The 21,285-nt window shown below is 42.4% G+C and overlaps 1 protein-coding gene across 2 annotated transcripts in view; it reads left to right on the top strand.

The window, feature by feature from the left end:
- The window catches only part of LOC122798555 (autophagy-related protein 9A-like), a 1,089,020-nt gene that overhangs the window by 806,718 nt on the left and 261,017 nt on the right, over positions 1-21,285 (top strand). Inside the window, exon 12 of one of the 2 annotated variants that reach the window (XM_044067608.1) lies at positions 12,323-12,367. The exons of the other annotated variant lie outside the window; for it this stretch is intronic. Within the exon in view, the coding sequence (XP_043923543.1) occupies positions 12,323-12,367 (45 nt within the window). The remainder of the gene's footprint in view (positions 1-12,322; positions 12,368-21,285) is intronic. 2 annotated transcript variants of the gene reach the window in all.

Below are 21,285 nucleotides of genomic sequence, written 5' to 3'. Positions count from 1 at the left end.
ACTTTTCATAGATATATCTGTCATCTTGCCACTATTTATTTTACTTATATATATATATATATATATATATATATATATATATATATATATATATAGATTCACTTCAGAAGCTCAAAATACTGAAATCTCGAATTTCAGTATCTCGAGCCCAAGAAGTGGAATCAACAAAACAATGAAAACTAAAAACTGCGAAATTCAAAACCTCGAATACTGCAGGTTTTGAATTTTGTGGTTTCACTACACACACAAACACCATCCACCACACAAAACACACAATCACTCTACTACACACTCCGAGGTCGCACTACTTAAAAACACACACAAAACACCACCACACAAGCTACAGTCTCCTCGCACACACATCACAGCAAAAAAACACACTGACACACACCACAGCCCCTACCCAAACCCCTTAACACACACACACTTACCTGAATACATGACCACAGCGGAATTTTAGAAGCATGAAATTCAAAACCTCCAATATTCAAGGTTTTGAATTTCGCGCTTCTAAACTTTCGCTATTATGTGGATTCGGCTTCTTGGGCTCGAAATACTGAAATTTGAGATTTCAGTATTTCAAGCTTCTGAAGGGAACCCATACATATATATGTCTTTAAGAGAAAACTGACTTTTAAGGTAAGAACCTGATTGATCAACTAGCTCTTCTTATTACATTCAGCCTACTCTCTTCTTCTCAGTAATCAACATCCTTATCTTAATAATAGCAAATCTTCTCCTTCTACATACTATTACTTACATCTTCTTAATGACTTTAATGTGAATATTTTTGAACTAATTAATTGTATATAATCAGCTGCCTTCTCACTTGTATATCATGTGTTGAAACTGCATGTGCATTATACTACTTATACCTGATTATTTTGCACTGTGTCATGTACTTCTGACCTCTTCTATTAAGTCTTACTAATGTACCTGCATTGTGCATTGTTTACTTTAATTTGTATATGTTTTGTTATAGTTTTCATTGGAGCTTATCTACCCGGGCCTCTACTGAAAATGGACATATATCCAGATAGACTAGCCCGGTCAACAAATGTAAAATAAAATAAATAATAAAATAAATAAAAGATCATCTCTGCCCTATGACAGTCCCTCTTTAAATCACATGAGATCACCATGTAAGGACTGATACTGGCTTCTGAGCAACCAGTATCATATACTTACCTCACACTGGAACAGGTCATGGATTAGCTAGCCATGGCTCTTTACTCTGTGGTGGTGAATGAAGCAGCATGCTAATAAATAGTATATCATCTCACTTCTAGGTTAATTTGGATTCATGTCAAGTCACTGATCAACTTTACGGCAAAAAAACAAAAGTTTGGGAAAAAATACCGAAAACCTCTTATGGCGATCACAAAAAAAAATCTTTTTTTGCTAGGTATGCAAGCCCCCCACTTGCTCATAACTTACATATGCCAACTCTGGGGTTGCACAGATAACTGCCTACTCAAAGATTGCTAAAATAGTTTTCGTCCACTGCATCTCAAACAAATGGCATTCAATTTCTTCAAACACTGGACCCATCCCTGTTCAGTCTTCTCAAGAGCAGGTCATGCCTTCTAAACTTGGCGGACTTCGAGGAGGTCACTGTAGCCATAGAAGAGGGCAGATCATTCCATGCTGCCTACCTTGACCTGGCAAAGACATTTGACTCAATACCTCACTCTGGTATTGTAGACAAACTCGCAAATTTAGGCATAAATCCTGACGTCACCTGATGCATAGCCAAATGGCTTGCAGATAAGACAAATGAAGTTAGGGTGATGGTATCCACCTACACCGAGGCCTGTTACTAGTGGTATTCAACAGGGTTCGCTACTGTGACCTCTCGTGTTTGGAATCTACTTATCTGAAGTCAAGGCAAATGCAGAAGATCTTTGGCTGACCAAATTTGCTGACAGCTGCAAGTTGGGTGCAATCATTGAACCTCACAAAGATGGAGAAATCTTCTATAAGGGCCTGACAGAGACACATAACTAGTGCCAGAACCATGGCCTAAAACTTGGTTCAGAAAAATGCATAATTATAACCTTGAAGAAGATGACCATCCCTGCAAATTACAACATTGATAGCACTCCCCTAAGAGTAGACCCACTGGTAAGGGACTTGGGAACTCAGGTTGATAGTAACCTGAACTTTGATCACCATGTGTGTATGATTATGAGAAAATCCTTCTACATGGAGCAACCTATAAGTAAAGGCATGGAATCCACATCTAAGGAGATTGTAGTCCCACTGTACTTGGCGCTCATAAACTAGTCATCGAGTACGGTGCACCCTTCAGCATGTACCTGACCAGGCATTTGTACAACATGTTAATAGCTGCATAGAGGTAGCTGTACCCACCAGAAAGAAGTACAGAACTAACTCAAAAAAACAAGCCACCTGGTGGAATCACAAAATCAGTAGGCTGTATAACGACCTAGGAAGGAAGAAAATCATGACAATTTTATTTATTTTTATTTATCATTTTGTTGACCAGGAAAGCCCTACTAGGACAGAGCCTATTTTCATTGGAGGCTCGGGGAGAAACGCTCCAGCCATGCTAAAGGATAACGCTCCCCAAGATGCAGAAACCTTTACAAATGCACTCTGTGAGCACCTACAAGGAGGCATGGATTGTGCTATCCCTAGCAAAACCAAGACTCGCTCCTCTAAGAGAAGGAAACCAGTTTGGTGGACCCCTACAATAAACAGGCTATACAACAGAAGGAGGAAACTAGTTCAGAAAAAAAGCAAATCCCAAGAAGGAAAGGCATCTCTGATCAGTATCAGTAAGAAACTAAGGTCCCTCATGAAATCATCCAAGGCTAACTTCGAAAGAAAAATAGCCAAGAATTCAAAAGATAACCACAAAGCCTTCTTTAGCAATTATGTTAAGAATCTAAGTGGCAACTCGCAGATATGCACTGAACTAGTGCAAAATAGCACAAAATATACTGAACCTACTGATATTGCCATCATCCTGGCAGATAGATTCAGTGCAAACTTTACCCCCCTTTCACCTCCAAAAGGGCCCACAACAATACTGGAAAGGTGTAGTGTTCCAAAAATCACAGACGCACAGGTGAAAACAGCCCTTTCAAAAGCCAAAAACTCAGCATCAGTGGCACCAGATGGTGTCCCAGGCTGCATCTTGCACGAACTACAGAACAAACTAACCCCTCACCTAAATACGCCGTTCAACCTCAGCCTCTCCATAGGCTATGTGCCCATAGAATGGCGCACAGCAACGGTTATTCCTCTCCACAAAGGTGGGGCCACAACTGACCCTGGTAACTGTCACCCCATAAGCCTGGTCTGCAAGGCTATGGTGCAATCATCATGGAACTCATTAACAAAGACATTGGGAACCTCCAAATACTTGACCCGACCCAGTTCGGCTTTGTTAAGGGCAGATCATGTCTACTAAACCTAGTTGACTTCTTCGAGACAGTCACCAAGGCCATAGATGAGGGAAAAGTGGTTCACACAGCCTACCTTGACCTCGCCAAGGCGTTCGACATCATTCCCCACTCGGGTATTACAGAAAAACTCACCAGCCTGAATGTAAACCCCTAAGTCATGTGATGGGTTGCCAACTGGCTTACAGACAGAACTCACACGGTAAGAATAGTGGGCTCCAAGTCCGACTCTAAACCAGTCACAAGTGGTGTCCCGCAAGGCTCGGTCCTGGGACACCTACTGTTCGGCATATACTTCTCAGAAGTACAGGCAAACACAGGAGGACTATGGCTAACCAAGTTTGCTGTTGACTGCAAACTGGGAACCATTATTGATTCTCTGGCTGACACGGACATCCTCCAAAAGGGCCTTAGTGAGACAGACACCTGGTGTCAAAGTCATGGCCTCAAGCTAAATGCCAAAAAATGCATAGACATCCCTTTTGGGAAAAACAAAACACCCACGAATTACCACACAGGTGGCAGCCCCCTTAATACAGAAGAGGTAATAAGAGATCTGTGGACCCAGGTAGATAGTAATCTCTCTTTTGACAGTCATATTGCCAAAGTAGTTAAGAAATCCTATGTGGCCCATCTAATTACTAAAGAGTTCACATCTAGAAATAAAGAGGTTATAGTGCTCCTCTTCTCATCACTCATTAGACCCAGCATAGAGTACAATGCCCCATTTGGGATGTACCTCACAAGACACTTCCAACAGCTGGAAAGACCACAAAAGTACCTCACCAAGAGGATTACTGGCCTCAAACATATGTCTTATGCAGCCTGACTGAAAAAACATGGCTGTACTCAGTGGCATATTGCTTAATCAGAGGTGATCTCTACCTGACTTACAAAGCCATGTCCAACTCAGAATGGATGGACATGATCCACCTAAAGAAATCCAAGTCACTGCCAGCCACGTGCTCTAGTGAGCTAAACCTCGCCACAACAATAAATAAAACATGCTGGAGGGATAGAGTCCTGTCATAGAGGCACCCCATGCTTTGGAACAAAATTCCAAATTACATCAGGCAGAGCCCCTCACTAACACTCTTTAAGAGAAACCTTGACGATTGGATGGGTAACAGAAAATACACCCCTGGGATCACTTCATTGGCTCTGCTTGACAGAGGATCAGTTAATTAATCAATGGGGTGGAGAAAGCCGACACACTCTGGCTAGGCTTATAAATGCCTTCGGGCAGATAGCCTAGTACCTACCTATGAACCTAAGATGCATATGTTAGGATTGTGTGGGGAAACCGGAGTACCCAGAGGAAACCCACACGAACGCAGGGAGAACATACAAAATCCACCCAGTCGAGATTCGAACCAGAGAACCTCTTGCTGTGAGGTGACAACGTTAACCGCTGCACCACTGCGCTATCCGACATGACAAAAAATTAGGAGGTACAGCAACCAGCAGTGTAAAAGCACTCTCATCAAAGTAAACATCTCAAGAGGTCAAATAAAGTCCATCAAAACCAAATTTGAGCTGAATTTAGCCTCCCAGGCCAAGGACAACCACAAGGCTTTATTTAGCTATGTCCACAACCTCAAAGGCAATACACAATTGTGTGCAGAGCTCATTGTAAATGGAGCCACCTATACTGAGCCAGAAGATATAGCAAACCTACTGGCCAATAAATTCATTTCCAACTTTACCCCTCTCTCCCCCTCAACCTTCCCTCAGGAAATACCATCAAACATAACTTCCCATGCCATCACTAGGAAGCAGGTCCTTAATGCTCTCTCTAAAGTCAGAACACTGCATCAATGGACCCAGGCAAAATCCCAGGATGCCTTCTAAATAGCATGAAACATGACCTGGAAGAGCCTCTGGAATTGCTATTTAACTATAGCCTCCAAACAGGCTTCATGCCTCATGAATGGAGAACAGAAACAGTCACTCCTCTGCACAAAGGTGGACCATCTACAGACCCTAGAAACTACAGACCCATAAGTCTCACTAGTCTTATATGTAAAACCATGGAAAGAATTATCATAGAAGTAATCAGCAGTGATATAGTAAACCTACAGAAATTGGACCCAACCCAGTTTGGTTTCGTCAAGGGCAAATCATGCCTACTCAACCTGGTGGACTTCTTGGAGAAGGTCAGCAAAGCAATGGATGAGGGCAGAATGGTTCACACTGCCTACCTTGACCTGGCCAAGGCATTTGACACAATACCTCACTCAGGCATTATTGACAAACTCAAGAAGTTAGGTACAAACTCGTATGTCACCCGGTGAATAGCCAACTGGCTCACAGACAGGACCCAGGAAGTTAGAATGGGGGAGTCCACCTCTGCAATGAGACCAGTCACAAGTGGAGTCCCTCAGATATCAGTCCTTGGACCTCTCCTTTTTGGCATTTATTTCTCTGAAGTCAAGGTCAATGCCAATGGTCTCTGGCTGGCTAAATTTGCAGATTAGGAGCTGTCATTGAATCCCACACTGACACAAATGTTCTCTACGCGGGTCTGACACAGACAAACAACTGGTGCCAGAGCCATGGACTAAAACTAAATGCCAAGAAATGCATAATAGTATCCTTAGGGAAGTCATCCACCCCTGGTAGCTATCATATTGACAACACACCCTTTAGAGTTGCTCAGTAGTCAGGGACTTGGGGACACACATAGATAGTAATCTAGCCTCTGATCTTCACATATCTACAGTAGTGAGGAAATCATTTTCTTTGTTGTGCAACTTATAAACTAAGGTATGGCATCTAAGTCCAAGGAAGTCATTGTTCCCCTGTATTTGGCACTCATCAGACCTATCATTGAGTACAATGCCCCCTTTGGTATGTATCTAACCAGGCATATCCCACAATTGGAATGTTCACAGAGGTTCCTCACTAAAAGAATACAGGGCTTAAGTAAAATGTCCTATGTAACCTGCCTCAAGACTCTATCCCTGTATTCTGTCTCCTACAGGTTTTTGATGGGAGATCTATGCCATTGTCAGACACCACTCTGATGGACCTCCTGCATATCTGCAAAACAAACAGCACCAGAATTACCCTTCTAAAGACTTAAACCTTGACTGTGATATAAATAGGACCTGTTGGAGAGAGAGGTATGTATCCCAGAGATTACCCTGTGTCTGGAACATCCATGTGAAGCAGAGTTCCTCCCTACCCAATTGAAGTGCAACTTCGACAATTGGATGGGGAACAGGAAATTCATCCCTGGGTTGGCACCTATGTCTCTAATGGCCACAGGCAGCCTGAAAATGGTTCACCTCCCAGGCCCTAGCTTGTAAATGTTTCATCTCCCAAGCCCCTGCTTACACTTATTGAGGGTATCAGAACTTGTCAGGGATTTGGGATGCATGGCTAGGCTTAAAAAGGCCCTTTTGGTCGTTAGCGTAGTAAAAACCTATGAACAACTGGAGCAGCCACAGAGGTTCCTTACTAAAAGAATAGATGGAGTAGTTAATATGTCCTGTGTTGACCAACTCAAAGCCCTGTCCCTGCACTTGGATCTTCTACAGACTACTGAGGGGTGTGATGTATGCCTAACCTACAAGGCATTCTCTGATCCAGCCCTCATGGCTCTGCTACTCATTTGCAAAGCAAACAGCACTTGAATTACTCTATCTAAGGATCTAAACCTCGTCTGTAACATAAAACATGTTGGAGGGGACAGGTGTGTGTCTCAGAGATAACCCCTTCTCTGGAAGAGACTCCCTATTCATGTGAAACAGAACTCTTCCCTAAGTAAGCCTTTTCAAATGTAATTTGGACAAATGGATGAAAAATCAAATTCACCCATGGCTTGTTGATTGTGGCCTTTATATACAAGGGCAGTTTGTAGATGCCCTAAAAGACCCAGGCATATACCAAAGCCGTTCTACCCTTATAATTGGGAAGATTTGGGACATGAATGATTAGGTTTAAAAGGCTCTGGGGCCGTTAACCTATTAACCTCCTGTTATTTAAAGATGTTTGGTAACTTGACATAATCATGTTTATTTTACGGTCATTTTGAGTTCCTTTTATGTAGGGTTGTTACTTCATTAGCTCATTAATTGTATTCATGAAACTTTTATCCCTAAACCATTATTTGGATAGGAAAGTGCAAGATCGTATGACTGGGTGACACAGTGATGGGGTGGAGGATACTCCCATTTATTTATTTATATTTTGATATCTGGATTATCCATAATTTTGGACCTGAAGAGAAGAGCTTAACAGTAGTATATAAGATAAAATGATGAAGGGTATTCCATAATAAACATACTGTGGTACAGACAGAAGTATGCAGTAGTTAGAGTTTGCAGTTAGAAAAAAATATTCCTAGAAATGGGTATTTACATTGATTTATGTAAAATGTAAGTTATTTTGTTGTGCACAAGTTAAGAGTGTTATTTTTGGGACAGAGGGGTACCATATGTCTTCTAAAAAGAAAAAAAAAAGATATTAAAAGTGTTAGAGGATGGACTGCAGAATGCTTCTCATGATGAAGACGATTTAGAGTTCGACATAACCTCAGTTATCAGAATGTCAGCTTTGGAGGTGTGTTGAAGAGAAAGTTACGTTGTGGATTTTAAAGACAGTTGCTCATATGTAACTGACACAATCTCCCTATAGTGAACACAGATATTTCATGCTGGTATTGTGTGATTTATCCACCAATGGCATTCATATCGTGATACTGAAGTAGCAGACTTGTTCATGAATGCCAGGGTACTTGGGTGGTGGTTGGTCATATGATGGGTAAACCTGGTCAGTCTTGGGAAGTAGAATGTATCTTTTTAGGAAGCTGCATCTTACTGCAGTTTACTTGGCCTTGGCATGTATTGCCCTGTCATCTTAACAGCTATCTCCAAGTCTGTTTTATGTTATAAGGCTGTGGTATACTTTGGGTACTTCCTGAACAGCCTTCTGCCTTATCTTTTAAAGTAAGGTAAGCAAAGATAAGATGTGGTACTTTGGTATTTGTGTTTGCCAAACCCCAGAATAAGATCAGTGTACAGATTAAAAAAAAGGTAGCTCAGTGCAAAATACGTCCAAGCCAGTACAATCAACAGTTACAAAAAATCCAAGAGATGGCTTAAAAGGACTAGAAGAGTGCAGTTGATTTCTGTATTATATTTAATAAAAACAAGCTTGAACACTTTCATACAACATGCTTGATTAAGTTAAAATCAAAATTAAACCAGTTCATTCGATATATTTAAATAAGCTCTGTATGGCATCACTAAAACAATCATATTAATTAATAAAATTACTTCTTAAAGAGCAACACATTGTGGGAAGAAATATCCAGGGAATTGTTATGGCTAGGCTTGTATAGGCCCTAGAGCTGATAGCCTAGTACCAACCTATGAACATATGTGATTTTAAAATAGGTTCCAAGTTAGATACCCCTTTCAGACCTGGCTTACAGTTTTGTCAAGAGGGGATGATATTGATAACAGAAATTTGTGAGATAAAATGGATAAATGTTTTTAGATCTAATCATTGCTTTGGATATTTTTTGCTTTGTTGCAGATAGTATTGCTTTTGTTTTTAGGGATTGAGTATAAGTTTCTGGACTATTAACCACTGATTGAGGGTTTGGAAGTCATCTTGGAGCTGAGTTTACATAACAGAGTGGGATTTGTTGGACCTGTACTTGACCATGTCATCTGCATAAAGAATTAGAGGTATTTGAGGATGATCAGATGGGAGTTTGTTGATAAATATGGAAAATAACATAGGGGCTAAGATGGAACCCTGGGCAGTCTTTTCTTAAAAGTAGCGGTTTCAGAGGTAGTGGTGCCTACTTTCACCTTGAAGGATCTGTGGGTGAAGAAGTCTACAAAACAAGGTTATGCATCATCAGTAATGCCTATTTCAGTTAATTTGTCAAATGTAATGGTCAATTAGATCAAAGTCTTTTATAAGGTCAATAAAGACTGCTCCTGTCAGGTCGCCTTTGTCCGTATTGGATAGCATGTCATCTGTGAGGGAATAGAGAGCTGCTAATTGGATAGAAGATGGTATTTATGTAAATAGGCAGTATTTTGGTTGTAGTTAACTTTTTCTAGCATTTTACTTAAAGTGAGAATTGTTGAGGTACGGCAGTATTGCAAAGCTGTAGCTGGTTTGGGTAGTTTCGGAATGGGGGTGCCTGTTGCTGTTTTCCTTATCTAAGGCATAATCTTATTAGTTAAGCAGAGGTTTTTTTATGTGAGTGAGAGTGTGAAAGATGAAGTCCTTACAAAGGGGAGTGAACCAAGGGGCTAGGTTATCTGAGCCTGGGGGAGTATCTATTTGGTCCAATTGTGTTTCAGTCTTTTTGGTTCTAATCTTTTTGAAGTGGAATATTGGAATACAAAGGGGGAAAGGATGGCTGTAGGGTGGTGTTAAAGGGGTTCAGGGGAGTTGAGTTGTGTTGCATTTTTTGACCAGTCAACAGCTTGATTTCTCTCCAGAATCTTTTAGGTTTGGCTAAAAGTGAGATTTGTTTGTTTTGGTCGTGGTTGTTTTTGTGTCTGTGGATGGATTGCTTGGCTACATTCCCTTGTGAGGTATATTTGAATCTGAATCTGTGGAGGGTGTGGCATTTATAATTGTGCCATGCTTCGGTACATAATTTTAGGAGGTGTTTGAGTTTGCTAGATACCCAGTCATTTTTATGAGGTTGAAGTAGACTTTGTAAGGAAATAATTTGTTTTGCAAGTGCAGCAGGGTACTGGTGAGGTTGTTAGCTGCTTCATTGGGATCTCTTATGGTAAATAAGATCAATAAAGGGCGGCAAGGCAGTCTTTAAGATTAGTGATATTTTGAATGGGTTTGGGTCTTAAGGTGAGAAGTTTAGGTTTATATTTTAATGTTAGATTATGTACTGAGAAAATTAGATGAAAATGTTTTACATCATAATGGGAAAGTTTCATGTTCTGGTATGTCATTCCAAAACATGGCTTTTTTCCTGAGTGGTGATTCACTGTGAATGCAAATTAAAATCTTTGAAATAGTATACCTTTATGTTACAACGTCCTTCTCACTGACGTACACACTGCATTCTTTTCCTCTTATTAAGGGTTTTGGTGTTAACACAGTCTGTTGGCTTTCTCATATACCTCTTTCTTGAATTTACTTTCTGGAATCATGTCTATAGAAACAACTCTGACTATTAGAAGTCTGTACTTTGGTAGCTTCATCTTTCGTGTTTCTGAGTCCTTTCTTGCATACCTTAACAGTTTTTTTATCTTTCCTGCAGACTTGATATAATTAATTCACTTTGGTTCTTGTATAACACTGCTGCAGGCCCCTTCCATTTTATAAATTTATCAACCTTGCATTTTGCAGCCCTTCACCCCACCACAGTCGGTGTGTTATACCATAAGTACATTTATTCCATACTTTTTATCTGAACATTAGCAGTAGCCTTGTAGACTCTACCTATGTAACCTAATCCTCCTCCTCTCTTTTCACCCAGTTTAAGAGCATTAAATGTTATTTCAGATGTTGAATTCCTCTGCAGAGGCACGGCTTCCTTTCTATATGCTGTCATTTAAAAAAACATTAAACAAACCAAGGCAGAGAGGGAAAAACAACAATATGCAGTCCAGATGACCAGTGTTCAGCTGTTAGTAGCACAGGTGTAAGAGGGAGCAGGGTGAAGAGAATAGGAATGAGTGAGTGGGTGTTGTCCACTTGTCCTTTCTGGGGAAGAGGGAGAGAGCTATCTGTGTCGCATCATTAGAATGATGCTTAGAGGTAGCACTGTAGAGTTTTGAGCCTGCAGTGTGCTCACTGCCATGGTGCTGTGCAGCACTTAGTGAACCTTTGTGGGTCATAGGAGCTCCTACGAGAAGGAAGGGAGTCCACCTGTCTACTTGTTGTCCTGCCTCTTAACACATACCTGACTCTTGCCTGTCTGGATAAACTGATTGATTAGGTCCACCAGCCAGGAAAAAAAATGGGCAAAGGATTCTCACCTGGCTGTTGCTTTTGATGGAGGATTGAACCGGTCGATTAGGCAAAGTAAGGGAAGCCATTAGGTAAAACCAGATGGACAGTAGACAAAAAAGAAAACATCAGACAGACTAATCACAGAATTCATTGAATTTCCTCACTAGAACATTGTCTTTTTGTCAGACTGAGTGCTGTTTAGCACTTCTCATTTTCATCTTCATTCACTTTCTGTGTCAATTTATACTGTTGGGTGCACAACTTGGTTATCCATGCTCTGTGTGGTTCAGTGTTAAACACCCTTCCCAATCATACACTTATAGCATGCCCCCTTCTACCCTGATCCAGTTTTCTTCCTTCAAGTCAGATGAGTCAACTGCATTGGCTGGAATTTTTTTTCTCTTGTTGCTGCCTGTTAACTGTCAGGTTTCATTGTCAGTCAGTCCTTCTCTACCCTATGGGTGAGCTGATCTTGAATGCTTTACTTCACATAGCCATTGGTGTTGTCTCTGTTGTGAATGACCCTAACCCTTTGCATTATGGCTGACATGGGCAGCTGAGCCACAGTAGGGGCACCCTACACGCCTCATGTTATAGACTTGCTTGCACACACATGCCCCCTGAGACCTACCATCACTGGAATGGGATCACCAAGCCTACATTCCCCAGCCCTGCAGCCATTATGAATGTGCAAGCTGATGTTGCACAGGAGAGGCCAGCTTGCCAGAACTTTCACCTCCTTCCCTCTAGCGTGGTGCAGTCAGCACCCACTCACTCCCACCCTTCCCTACCTGGCTGTTTGGCAGTGTGTCATGGAATTAATACTGTCTTGCTTATTTGTCATTTAATTTGAGTTGTTTTATTAATCCTTTGAGTAACAGTTTCATATCATTTCCTTATTATTGATTTGAAGCTAACTTATTTTATTTATTTATTAGGTTGGCTGGTCCAAAAAGTCTTTTTAGCTATGATCCAAACACAAGGTAAGATATGTGAATCGGAGGAAAATTACAGTACTACATAATAGATTTACCACTTTCTAGGTTATTCTGTGCTTTCACTTTTGTGGAGGGAAGCTGTATTTTACTGTCCTTCCTTCACTCTGAAACATCTACTTTATCTGTGTTAACTAAAACTGAATGTGAAATTGACATTATTGCCCAAAGACTTCTTAACATTCTAAGATTTCACTTCGTCACACTGCCATATCCATGCTTCTTCCAACTTCTTTTTCTTTGTCCAAAGTGAAAAAGGTCTGTTATCTGACATTTTGGCTTCTTGATTCATCTTGTGCCAATAGAGAACAAAATATTATAAATAATTAAATTTTGTAGGTTTGTTTCCTTTATTTTCTTTCCATTATTTGCTTCAAAACTTGGATATCACTGGTGTAAGTGTTGCTTTTGTGTAGTGTATCTAACACATGTTGCTTCCTGGTGTTAAAATCCTATGATAAATGTCCTCTGTTTCATTTTTTCCGTTTAATTTTTTTTTTATCTTAACTATTTCATTTACTTGTCTGTTCTAGTTATTGTATGATGTTCTTCGTGTTTCACTGTTGCAGTCATCACATTTGGGTTATCCCTGCCAGGGTAGCCCTCAGTCAGCCCGAATACCAGAGGCTTAATATTTCTGCGTCGGTTGCTATTGCTCCAGGACTGACGTCAGGTCATCAGTGGTATAAAGTCAGGCAGCCGATGCCATTAAATCAGTCTTGCTTGCCGAGGAGCGTGAAGCAGAAGCAGTTTGCACGAGTGCCGGTCAGCCGCTGCCTGAGTTTTTAATTTCTGAATTGAAGTTGAAGTCTTCTAAAGTGTTGGGGATCCTTTTTTCTTGCTGTAACCGATGTCAGAAAAAATTAACAATTGTCTCGCCTGTGGAAAGCAAATACCACACCGAGACTTTCATTCTTACTGCATCACTTGTTTAGGCCCAGATCATGATGTCCCCCGCTGTTGCTTTTGTGCTTTGTTTAACACCAGAACTATATGTCGTCGGGCCCTTATTGTAGCTAGATATTTTCGCTCTCAATCCTCGAATTCCGATATGGCTTCGGTAAGCCATCCAACAACAGAACTTCCGAAAAAACTTAAGGATAAAGACAGAGACAGACTGCACAGGTCCAAGACTGCCGATGACGCTTCCGTTAAGCTAGTTGTCAGTTCTCCGGTCCTTATTGAGGTGCTTTCGCAGCCCCTGATGTCCACTTCTGTGGATTCGCAGGCCGCTACAGAGACCCTTTTGTAGTCCGGTATGCCGCAAGACCCTTTTTTGACTAAGGAGCCTGCGGATGTCTCTACCTTGGATGGGTCTGGAACCACTGAGCAGGCACTGGCTTCTGAGGAAGTACTTTGCACTACCGATACTCAACACAGACTGACTTCTTTCGTGTCTACGGTTCTTTTGAAAACAACCGAGTTTCTAAGATCCAGGGTACGAACCACACCCAAAAAAAATGACAACCCAAGCTCAGGCACCTACTTCCTTGCCTCAGTCTCAAATGGTTAAAATGGCAGAAGACCTTATAATGCTTATCAGGGGAAGCCGGGCTACCCCTTCCAAAAGAAAAAGAGACTTGTCCCCAGTTGTTTTATCTGAACAGGAGTCCGATGACTCTGATGCATCTGAATATGAAGATATGCAACCCCTCTCTGCTAATGAGGATTCTAATGTTGAGGAATCCATCCCTTCAGCCTCTCCACCCAAGGACTTTTCCTTTGGGGAAACTCTACATACTTTAAGGGAGCATTTCCAATGCGAATGTCAGGACTATCCTCAGTCAAAAAAGAGACTCAGGGAATTCTTAGATCTTCCACAGCACATACCTCTGGCCATTCCTCCTGTCCTGGATGTTGTGGATGATGTTTTTATGGAATCCAGTCTGACCCGTAATACCCTCCCTCCTGCTCCCAGGAAACCTGACAGGTACTATAGAGTCCCTGACTCTCACAAATTTCTTTGCAAAAATCCTACTGCTGACCCCAAGGTCATTTCTCAAGGACTTAAAGGAATCAAAGCAACTTCGGCTAAGAATCCCACCCCCCTCAGATAGGGATTCCCAAGTATTAGATAGATGGGGTAAAAAAGTATACACCTCTGTTACTCTTGCTATTAGAGCATTAACTTGTCAGTTCCATATGCTGAAATATCAGCAACATACCATGGAACTCTTCAAACAAAAAATATCTTCTTTCCCTGCCCCGCTTGTGCAGAAAATAGAGTTACAAAAGTTAATGCATTCTGCAAGTCAAGTAACTAAGCACACCTTACAATGTGGTTTTGATGCCCTAGAAGCATCTTGCAGGGCAGCAGTCACTGGTTCTGTCCTTAGAAGGCATGCTTGGCTTAAGGAACAGAACTTGCCAGACCATGTCAAATCCAAATTATTGGATGTACCCTTGCACAAAGACAACTTATTTGGCACCAAGGCAGAAGAGGTCTTAAAAAAGATGGAAGAAACAGCTAAATCTATGCAGACAGTTACAGACTTCTTACAGGTCCAGCCACTGAGGTTCAGTAGGCATTGCCCTCCAAGCACTGGTCCTTTCCTGCCCCCTCCAGGTCAGACCCAGGGGAAACAGGCCCCCCAGACAACAGCCCTAGGAAATGCAGATATTTAAGCAATGGAGTTCCTCCTCTTCAAAACCAGTGAGTGCAAAGCCACCCCGTTATGGTAAGAACTCACAATGACTTTACACTTCCACCCCCTCCCTCTGCCCACCTACTCTTGCCCCTAGGAGGAAAACTCTCCTTCCACGCAAGCAACTGGACCTCCATTACCAATGATCACTGGGTCCTCAACGTAGTGTTTCAGGGATACAAATTTTATTTCTACACTCTGACAACCCCAAAAGGGTTCCCAGATCTTCCTCCAAACCAGTGGGCAGAGGCCAAAAAGCAAGTCCTTTCCCTGCTCTCTATGAGGGCAATAGAGCATGTTCTTGCAGAACAGATAAGCCAAGGTTTCTACTCCAGACTCTTCCTGGTACCCAGAAAAGAGGGCATATGGCACCCCATCCTCGATCTATCCATTCTAAACACCATTCTGGTGATACCAAAGTTCAAAATGCTCACCCTCCAGCAGTTTCTACCTATGCTTTCCAAGGATGCTTGGTTAGCCACCCTAGACCTAAAAGAGGCCTACTTACACATCCCAATCAGGGAATCATGCAGGAAATACCTACATTTCAGGGCAGGATCACTGCACTTTCAGTTCTCTGCGCTTCCCTTTGACTTATCCACTGCTCCCAGAGTTTTCACAAAATGTCTGGCTCCCGCCATGGCCTTTTGCAGACAAAAAAATATTCAAATTTACCCATACTTAGACGACTGCCTGATTCAGGCAGATAGTCAGGAAAAGCTGCTAAAGCACCTGACCTTTGTAAAGGACCTACTGACCTCCCTGGGGTGTACTGTCAATGAAAAGAAATCCAAACTAGTACCCACACAAAAAAATTGTATTCCTGGGAGCAAGCCTGGACACAGCATCTCAGATGGCAATCGTTACACCAGAAAAACAATCCTGCGACAGCCTACTTCTCTCAACAAGCCACCAGGACCCAGTTATACACAAGAAAAATCCTGCAAGCTCTAGGGTCCATGGCTTCTCACATTCTACTCATTCCATATGCCAGATGAGGAAACTACAATGGTACCTAAAAAGCCTTTGGTGTCAGCACTCTCAAGACCTGGAAACTCTTATACCAATGATACCTTGTTTAAGGAAAGATTTTCTTTGGTGGGCAGCAGCATGCTATCACAACAAGGGACTTCCCTTCTCACAACCCCACGCCGCCCAGACCCTCACCGCAGACTCATCAGACTGTGCCTGTGGTCCACACCTGGACAGCAGGTGCATTCAGGGCCAATGGAGCCCAAATCAAATACATCTGCACATCAACCAAAAAGAGATGTTAGCTGTTCAACATGCCCTGACAGCTTTCAGACCCCTACTTTCCCAGGGGACTCTACTGATCAAAACGGACAACACCACGGTGATGTGGTATATCAACAAGCAGGGAGGGACTCACTCTTACCCTCTGTGCCGGCTCACCATGACCCTTTGGCACACGGTGTCAGCCATGCAACTACACCTGTTAGCACAATTCCTGCCAGCCTCTCTAAACTCTCTGGCGGACAACTTAAGCAGAAACCTGCTAGACTCACACGAGTGTCAGCTAGACCAAAGAACCTTCACCCTTGTAATCCAGAATTGGGGCACCCCGAAGGTCGACCTCTTTGCCTCCCACTCCAATCATCAGCTCAGCAAATTCTGCACCAGGGAACCTCACAGCAAGGCTTGGAAAGTGGATGCTTTATCCTTTCCAGTGGGTAAACCTCTCGGTCTTTGCATTTCCCCCTCTACCACTCATTTCAAGGGTACTGCTCAAAATAAGGGAGGAAAAACCAAGGACAATCCTGAATGCCCCAGACTGGCCACGCCAGCACTGGTACACACTGCTGCGCAGCCTTTCACCCCTGCCACCATGGCATCTACCTCAGATCCCAACATTCCTGACCCAGAGGAATGGAGAATTCATGCATTCCCAATTGCAGACCCTCAGTCTGGCAGCCTGGCTTATTCCCTGACCTCTCCTCAAGCTGCCAGTTTAAGCAGACAGGTTCTAGATGTTATATGTGAGGCCAGACGCCCCAGCACTTAAAAGTCTTATGCTGACAAGTGGAAAAGGTTTTGCACCTGGATCCAGGCTAAGGGAACCGGAACGGCACAGCCCTCCCTACCTCTCATCCTGGATTACCTGACAAACCTACTACACAAGGGTCTGTCCTTCTCTTCTATTAAAATCCATGCCTCTGCCATCTCTGCTGTTTTCAGCATAGAGCCGTCTCTTTTCTCACACCCTCTCATCAAACAGTTCCTAAGAGGGGCTAACAACTTGAGGCCACCCAGAAGACCTCCTAGCCCAGCTTGGGACCTAAACTTTGTGTTGGAAAAGCTCACCCTACCCCCCTTTGAACCTGCCACTTCAGCAGAGTTAAAGTTTCTCTCTTGGAAGACAGCCTTGCTTCTGGCCATCACTTCGGCTAGAAGAGTATCAGAGCTACATGCACTTATGGCTGTAGAGCACTTCATCATTTTCCATGCTGACAGGGTCTCCCTCAGGACTAACCCATCCTTCATGCCAAAAGTGGTGTCCAGTGTGGCTCTCAACCAATCCATTCATTTGCCCACCTTTTTCCCTCACCCACAAAACAAGGGGGAAAGGATTCTGCACTCTCTAGATGTGCACAGACAGCTGAGATTCTACCTAGACAGGACTAAATCTTTTAGAAAAACTGATCAGTTGCTAGTCAGCTTCTCTGCAGGAGCAGAGGGCAAGGCCATATCCAAACAAACATTTTCCAAATGGATAGCACACTGGTTCCATTTCTGCAACAAACAGCATGGGAAACCTCCCTCAAGGGGGTCAGGACACATTCCACCAGAGCAACCTCCACCTCTGCAGCTTTCCTCAGAGGGGTCCCCACCAGGGACATCCTGGAGGCTGCAACATGGGCATCTGTTCATACCTTCACCAAGCATTACCACCTGCATATCTTCTCAAACTCCAGGGCAGGCTTTGCCATCGCAGTCTTGCAGGGCATCCTAGCCAGCCCCCAGTCTTCTTGACTGCCTTCATCCTTTTCTTCAGCTTTGGGAATCAACCCAAATGTGATGACTGCAACAGTGAAACTTGAACTTAGTACAGTTGTGTACACTTACCATAAATGTAGATGTTAGAGTGTATTCACTGTTGCAGTCCTGGTTTCCCTCCCTCCATCCCCCTTGTCTTGTCTGTCTCGCTCTCTCTCTCTCTCTCTCTCTCTCTCTCTCTCTCTCCTTACAATGAATTTTTGGTATTTACTTTCTATTGGTGTTGTTCTTCCACCATAACCTAGCTCCCTATTGGGGGCTCCTGAGAGTCAGGGCAAGAAAAACTAATGTAATGGCGTCGGCTGCCTGATTTTATACCACTGACGACCTAACGTCAGTCCTGGAGTGACAGTATCCGACGCAGAAATAACTAAGCCTCTGTTATTCGGGCCAACTAATGGCTACCTTGGCAGGGATAAACCCAAATGTGATGACTATAACAGTGAATACACTCATACATCTACATTTATAGTAAGTGTACACAACTGTACTTTGTCTTGCCTTTCTTTGTATTTTGCTTATAAAAATGCATATATTTGCTGTTATTTATATGTTTGTGTATTTTACAATAAAATATGTTCATTGTAAGCATAATTGTTGCAGACTTTTTCATAATGTGGGAATTATACTGCAGAAAGGACATCCAATCATCTTTCTTGACTTCCAGAACTTTTGGATGTCTTCCATGCAGAACTGTTCTCTTTCCATTTTGTGTGTTTTAGCAAGGCATAAAATATGAAGTAGAAAGGTGCCATTTTATCTTCAGTTCATTTTAGCCACATTGTGCAGTCTGTCCATTTGTTCATCCAGAGGACTTTCAGTGTGTGGTAAGTACTAAGTTCTTTAGTTTTTGTAGAATTTTAAATAATTTATTGTTGGTTTTATTTAAGATGTTTTTACTGTGATTGGTATAACCTTTCTGATGCTGATGGTGTCTCCAGGAAAAGTCATTAACAAATGGACTTGTAGGTGACAGATGATGTGGAAGGGTTTTTGGCTTCATTTTCTTTTCTGTCATGGCAAAAAAAGTTTCTGGATGTAGGCATTATGTTTCATTTAGCAAAAATACGTTGCTCTGAAGGTCACATAAACTAAAGGCATTCCTGGAGCACTAGAAACCTTTGGCCTTAAGACAAAGGATGGCTGCCCCTGTTTCTGTGGTAGAATTGTCTTTGGAAAGCTTGCACAATTAATCTAAACAGCAACACAAAATGGTCAGTAAATCAGCAGCTGCAGCTTTAGCAATGTGAAGCTGTGAAGTTTTTGTGATCCAGTCAGTTATGCAAAGTCCTCAAAGTACTGATCTCATAGATGTACACATTTGACAGCTTCAGACTCCACCGCCACCTTCTTTGGTACTCTGCTACTTCAGAGGCTGACAGCAGGGTACAGGCATGTCAGTGTTCCCCACAACTCTGCAGACATATCTGCTGCATAACAGCCAGATGGCAATTTAGAGATGTCTGCAGATAGCAAGTCTTTGACAGGAACTTCCAGAGATCACTGTCCCTGTCTGGACACCCCAGCAATTTTAGTTCAGGAGTTACTTGGCACTGGTGAAGAAACAACTTTTTTTTTTTTTTTTTTTTTTTTGTGAAAGAAGTGTAGAAATGGCAAGTGTACTGTACTCTGCTAGTCGGCCTGATGTCTGGAGCTGAGGCGGTCATCCTGGTGATGCCTGTCTCAGCCCCTGAAATCATTTCACTATTGATATTTCATTGAGGAATATGTGGCAGCACAGTGAAGGTTCTTTACCCCTGCCTGCTGAACTGCCTTCTCTAGCATGGCACTACATGCTGAGATAAGATAAGATACATCTCCCATGTAGTTCTTCTGCTCAGACATCAAAAAGGAGAGAATGAAACTTTTTGTCTGCCCAGCTGTTATCCATCTTTTTCTGTTGGATGTGATACCAATGGTGCAGAACCTTTTGTCATCATAATTTCCTAGAATGCCATTTGTTGATGTCAAGGAGACCCAAATCCTGACCTTGGGTACTTCCAGCTTGCCCTGAGGAACACACACACACACACACATGATCCATGAACATCCAGAGAAGGCAGGACAACAAGAACAACACTGAATATATCAGTCTGAAATAGATGACGGTCATCGTATTTGACTGCTGCAGTGATATCTACGTGGGATTTGCTGCTGTGTTACCCCTTGGCCAGCTTGAATACCAGAGATTTGATTCTCTTTCTTGGCCTGGTGGACACCTTTCCCCCAATATCAGTATGGGGTTATAAGGGCTGTCATTTTCTCAGGTCTTGCTTTCCCTTACAGGACAGGAGCCCCCGCTGTTCTAGCTCTAGGTCAGGAGCACAACCTATCCATACTGTCCCCAGCAGGTGAGGGTAAAAGAGTCCTGAAGAGAATACCTAAATGAGAAGGGGGGGGTTAAGGAGAGGGATGCAGTTGAGCCCACCTCAATTCAGAGTCATGATAGAGGGAAAGAGGTAGGGAAAGGATACTGCAACAGTATTTATGGCAAGTAGACACAACTGCATTATGTTCATGTTTCCCTAACTACTTGGGAGGGTTCCCAAAGTTATAGGAAGGGTGGCTGGAGAACAGACATCAGGCAGAGGATGTATTGTTGAGTCCTTAGAATGACAGCTTTTTTTTTTGTTTATCCTCTTATCCCTGGTCCTCAGTGTTCTCTTGAAGGCAAGGCTGGATTGTGCCAACCTAATTGTTGTGGCCCCCTTTGCTAAGATGATATTGCTTCTCTTACCCAAGAGAGATGAATAGGGAAGAATCCCTGCTCCTTCCTCTCTTTCGCAACCTTCTTACTCACCAATAAGGGAACCTTGGTGCAAAGAAACCTACAAAAATAAATAAATAAAGCTTGCAACATGTAACTTAAGATCTTGATTTCACACTAGGTATTCTTTCCCTGCAAAGTGCTTCATAATCTTAGAGGCTAAGAAACCAGGTACGAGCAAATACTACTTAGGCTAGTAGAAGTGTTTTGTTTTCTTAATGCAGGGAGCTTGGTGTAAAGCCAAAAGTAGCATTAGTTCAGCAAGACCTGTGTTATTTAATAATTATTTTTAACATGGGCCTTTCTTATGTCTGATTCAATGTTCCCTATTCAAATGTCAGCACTTAATGCCAAGTGCCAATAAGCAAAAAAAAAAAAAAAAAAAAAAAAAAAGCACAGGAGAAAAGTGAATTTTGAAAATCGCTCTTGTCCTTTAAATTTATTTTTTTGCGGGGGGAGGGGGGTGCAAGTCCCCTAAC

The sequence above is a fragment of the Protopterus annectens genome, chromosome 3.part1 (assembly GCF_019279795.1).
Source record: "Protopterus annectens isolate FY-2018-M chromosome 3.part1, PAN1.0, whole genome shotgun sequence".
In the NCBI taxonomy this organism is placed as follows: Eukaryota; Metazoa; Chordata; order Ceratodontiformes; family Protopteridae; genus Protopterus; species Protopterus annectens.
This window is presented reverse-complemented; position numbering and strand designations above follow the sequence as displayed.